Source organism: Rhodotorula graminis, assembly GCF_001329695.1.
Source record: "Rhodotorula graminis WP1 unplaced genomic scaffold RHOBAscaffold_6, whole genome shotgun sequence".
In the NCBI taxonomy this organism is placed as follows: Eukaryota; Fungi; Basidiomycota; class Microbotryomycetes; order Sporidiobolales; family Sporidiobolaceae; genus Rhodotorula; species Rhodotorula graminis.
Window position 1 is genome coordinate 595,480 of NW_017264933.1, and position 5,535 is coordinate 601,014.

The following is a 5,535-nucleotide window of genomic DNA, read 5'->3' on the forward strand; positions in this document are numbered from 1 at the left end:
ACTGCTTGGCACAGGGACCATACAGCAGTATACCTTGATGGTAATGGAGCCAGATTGGGGCCAGCGCATCAGTAGCATTGTCAGCCAGACCAAGCCTGTCGGCCCCCCTCAAACCCAACCCGTCTGCGCGCACAGCTCCATGAGGAACAGGCCTCCTGACCTACCGCTTGGCACAGGGACCATACGATAGTACACCTTGATGGTAATGGAGCCAGATATGGGCCAGCGCATCAGTAGCATTGTCAGCCAGACCAAGCCTCTGGGCCCCACTCGGACCCAACCCGTCTGCGCGCACAGCTCCATGAGGAACAGGGCTACTGACCTACTGCTTGGCACAGGGACCATATAATCGTATACCTTGATGGTAATGGAGCCAGATTTGGGCCAGCGCATCAGTAGCATTGTCAGCCAGACCAAGCCTGTTGGCCCCCCTTGAACCCAACCCGTCTGCGCGCACAGCTCCATGAGGAACAGGCCTCCTGACCTACTGCTTGGCACAGGGACCCTATAATAGTATACCTTGATGGTAATGGAGCCACATTAGGGCCAGCGCATCAGTAGCATGGTCAGCCAGACCAAGCCTCTGGGCCCCACTCGGACCCAACCCGTCTGCGCGCACAGCTCCATGAGGAACAGGGCTACTGACCTACTGCTTGGCACAGGGACCATATAATAGTACACCTTGATGGTAATGGAGCCAGATTTGGGCCAGCACATCAGTAGCATTGTCAGCCAGACCAAGCCTCTGGGCCCCACTCGGACCCAACCCGTCTGCGCGCACAGCTCCATGAGGAACAGGCCTCCTGACCTACTGCTTGGCACAGGGACCATATAATAGTACACCTTGATGGTAATGGAGCCAGATTTGGGCCAGCGCATCAGTAGCATTGTCAGCTAGACCAAGCCTGTCGGCCCCCCTCGAACCCAACCCGTCTGCGCGCACAGCTCCATGAGGAACAGGGCTACTGACCTACTGCTTGGCACAGGGACCATATAATAGTACACCTTCATGGTAATGGAGCCAGATTTGGGCCAGCGCATCAGTAGCATTGTCAGCCAGACCAAGCCTCTTGGCCCCACTCGGACCCAACCCGTCTGCGCGCACAGCTCCATGAGGAACAGGGCTCCTGACCTACCGCTTGGCACAGGGACCATACAATAGTATACCTTGATGGTAATGGAGCCAGATTTGGGCCAGCACATCAGTAGCATTGTCAGCCAGACCAAGCCTCTTGGCCCCACTCGGACCCAACCCGTCTGCGCGCACAGCTCCATGAGGAACAGGGCTACTGACCTACTGCTTGGCACAGGGACCATATAATAGTACACCTTGATGGTAATGGAGCCAGATTTGGGCCAGCGCATCAGTAGCATTGTCAGCCAGACCAAGCCTCTTGGCCCCACTCGGACCCAACCCGTCTGCGCGCACAGCTCCATGAGGAACAGGGCTACTGACCTACTGCTTGGCACAGGGACCATATAATCGTATACCTTGATGGTAATGGAGCCAGATTTGGGCCAGCGCATCAGTAGCATTGTCAGCCAGACGAAGCCTCTTGGCCCCACTCGGACCCAACCCGTCTGCGCGCACAGCTCCATGAGGAACAGGGCTACTGACCTACTGCTTGGCACAGGGACCATATAATAGTACACCTTGATGGTAATGGAGCCAGATTTGGGCCAGCGCATCAGTAGCATTGTCAGCCAGACCAAGCCTCTGGGCCCCACTCGGACCCAACCCGTCTGCGCGCACAGCTCCATGAGGAACAGGCCTCCTGACCTACTGCTTGGCACAGGGACCCTATAATAGTATACCTTGATGGGAATGGAGCCAGATTTGGGCCAGCGCATCAGTAGCATTGTCAGCCAGACCAAGCCTCTTGGCCCCACTCGGACCCGACCCGTCTGCGCGCACAGCTCCATGAGGAACAGGGCTGCTGACCTACCACTTGGCGCAGGGACCATACAATAGTATACCTTGATGGTAATGGAGCCAGATTTGGGCCAGCGCATCAGTAGCATTGTCAGCCAGACCAAGCCTCTTGGCCCCACTCGGACCCAACCCGTCTGCGCGCACAGCTCCATGAGGAACAGGGCTACTGACCTACTGGTTGGCACAGGGACCCTATAATAGTATACCTTGATGGTAATGGAGCCAGATTTGGGCCAGCGCATCAGTAGCATTGTCAGCCAGACCAAGCCTCTGGGCCCTACTCGGACCCAACCCGTCTGCGCGCACAGCTCCATGAGGAACAGGCCTCCTGACCTACTGGTTGGCACAGGGACCCTATAATAGTATACCTTGATGGTAATGGAGCCAGAGTTGGGCCAGCGCATCAGTAGCATTGTCAGCCAGACCAAGCCTGTCGGCCCCCCTCAAACCCAACCCGTCTGCGCGCACAGCTCCATGAGGAACAGGGCTACTGACCTACTGGTTGGCACAGGGACCCTATAATAGTATACCTTGATGGTAATGGAGCCAGATTTGGGCCAGCGCATCAGTAGCATTGTCAGCCAGACCAAGCCTGTCGGCCCCCCTCGGACCCAACGCGTCTGCGCGCACAGCTCCATGAGGAACAGGGCTACTACTGACCTACTGCTTGGCACAGGGACCCTATAATAGTATACCTTGATGGGAATGGAGCAAGATTTGGGCCAGCGCATCAGTAGCATTGTCAGCCAGACCAAGCCTCTCGACCCCACTCGGACCCAACGCGTCTGCGCGCACAGCTCCATGAGGAACAGGGCTACTGACCTACTGCTTGGCACAGGGACCATACAGCAGTATACCTTGATGGTAATGGAGCCAGATTTGGGCCAGCGCATCAGTAGCATTGTCAGCCAGACCAAGCCTCTCGACCCTCACTCGGACCCAACCTGCCTGCACGCACAGCTCCATGAGGAAGAGGGCTGCTGACCTACTGTTTGACGCAGGGACCCTACATCAGTATACCTTGATGGTAATGGAGCCAGAGTTGGGCCAGCACATCAGGAGCATTGTCAGCCAGACCAAGCCTCTCGACCCCACTCGGACCCAACGCGTCTGCGCGCACAGCTCCATGAGGAACAGGGCTACTGACCTACTGCTTGGCACAGGAACCATACAGCAATATACCTTCATGGTAATGGAGCCAGAGTTGGGCCAGCGCATCAGTAGCATTGTCAGCCAGACCAAGCTCTGGCCCCACTCGGACCCAACCCGTCTGCGCGCACAGCTCCATGAGGAACAGGGGTATGACTTACTGCTTGGCACAGGGACCATATAATAGTACACTTGATGGTAATGGAGCCAGATTTGGGCCAGCACATCAGTAGCATTGTCAGCCAGACCAAGCCTCTTGGCCCCACTCGGACCCAACCCGTCTGCGCGCACAGCTCCATGAGGAACAGGGCTACTGACCTACTGCTTGGCACAGGGACCATATAATCGTATACCTTGATGGTAATGGAGCCAGATTTGGGCCAGCGCATCAGTAGCATTGTCAGCTAGACCAAGCCTGTCGGCCCCCCTCGAACCCAACCCGTCTGCGCGCACAGCTCCATGAGGAACAGGGCTACTGACCTACTGCTTGGCACAGGGACCATATAATAGTAAACCTTCATGGTAATGGAGCCAGATTTGGGCCAGCGCATCAGTAGCATTGTCAGCCAGACCAAGCCTCTGGGCCCCACTCGGACCCAACCCGTCTGCGCGCACAGCTCCATGAGGAACAGGGCTACTGACCTACTGCTTGGCACAGGGACCATATAATAGTACACCTTCATGGTAATGGAGCCAGATTTGGGCCAGCGCATCAGTAGCATTGTCAGCCAGACGAAGCCTCTTGGCCCCACTCGGACCCAACCCGTCTGCGCGCACAGCTCCATGAGGAACAGGCCTCCTGACCTACCGCTTGGCACAGGGACCATACGATAGTACACCTTGATGGTAATGGAGCCAGATTTGGGCCAGCGCATCAGTAGCATTGTCAGCCAGACCAAGCCTCTGGGCCCCACTCGGACCCAACCCGTCTGCGCGCACAGCTCCATGAGGAACAGGGCTACTGACCTACTGCTTGGCACAGGGACCATATAATCGTATACCTTGATGGTAATGGAGCCAGATTTGGGCCAGCGCATCAGTAGCATTGTCAGCCAGACCAAGCCTGTTGGCCCCCCTCGAACCCAACCCGTCTGCGCGCACAGCTCCATGAGGAACAGGGCTACTGACCTACTGCTTGGCACAGGGACCATATAATCGTATACCTTGATGGTAATGGAGCCACATTTGGGCCAGCGCATCAGTAGCATGGTCATCCAGACCAAGCCTCTGGGCCCCACTCGGAACCCAACCCGTCTGCGCGCACAGCTCCATGAGGAACAGGGCTACTGACCTAACTGCTTGGCATAGGGACCATATAATAGTACACCTTGATGGTAATGGAGCCAGATTTGGGCCAGCACATCAGTAGCATTGTCAGCCAGACCAAGCCTCTTGGGCCCCACTCGGACCCAACCCGTCTGCGCGCACAGCTCATGAGGAACAGGCTACTGACCTACTGCTTGGCACAGGGACCATATAATCGTATACCTTGATGGTAATGGAGCCACATTTGGGCCAGCGCATCAGTAGCATGGTCAGCCAGACCAAGCCTCTGGGCCCCACTCGGACCCAACCCGTCTGCGCGCACAGCTCCATGAGGAACAGGGCTACTGACCTACTGCTTGGCACAGGGACCATATAATAGTACACCTTGATGGTAATGGAGCCAGATTGGGCCAGCACATCAGTAGCATTGTCAGCCAGACCAAGCCTCTGGCCCCACTCGGACCCAACCCGTCTGCGCGCACAGCTCCATGAGGAACAGGGCTACTGACCTACTGCTTGGCACAGGGACCATATAATAGTATACCTTGATGGTAATGGAGCCAGATTTGGGCCAGCGCATCAGTAGCATTGTCAGCTAGACCAAGCCTGTCGGCCCCCCTCGAACCCAACCCGTCTGCGCGCACAGCTCCATGAGGAACAGGGCTACTGACCTACTGCTTGGCACAGGGACCATATAATAGTAAACCTTCATGGTAATGGAGCCAGATTTGGGCCAGCGCATCAGTAGCATTGTCAGCCAGACCAAGCCTCTGGGCCCCACTCGGACCCAACCCGTCTGCGCGCACAGCTCCATGAGGAACAGGGCTACTGACCTACTGCTTGGCACAGGGACCATATAATAGTACACCTTCATGGTAATGGAGCCAGATTTGGGCCAGCGCATCAGTAGCATTGTCAGCCAGACGAAGCCTCTTGGCCCCACTCGGACCCAACCCGTCTGCGCGCACAGCTCCATGAGGAACAGGCCTCCTGACCTACCGCTTGGCACAGGGACCATACGATAGTACACCTTGATGGTAATGGAGCCAGATTTGGGCCAGCGCATCAGTAGCATTGTCAGCCAGACCAAGCCTCTGGGCCCCACTCGGACCCAACCCGTCTGCGCGCACAGCTCCATGAGGAACAGGGCTACTGACCTACTGCTTGGCACAGGGACCATATAATCG

General features: G+C 56.7%; 1 protein-coding gene across 1 annotated transcript in view; it reads left to right on the forward strand.

The window, feature by feature from the left end:
• Positions 1-1,082: 1,082 nt before the first annotated feature.
• RHOBADRAFT_66368 (uncharacterized protein) overlaps positions 1,083-5,535 on the forward strand; it is a gene marked incomplete at both ends in the record, with an annotated part of 12,462 nt that continues 8,009 nt past the window's right edge. The window contains one exon of the mRNA XM_018418955.1: positions 1,083-1,260. Coding sequence (XP_018271345.1) covers positions 1,215-1,260 — 46 coding nt within the window. The remainder of the gene's footprint in view (positions 1,261-5,535) is intronic.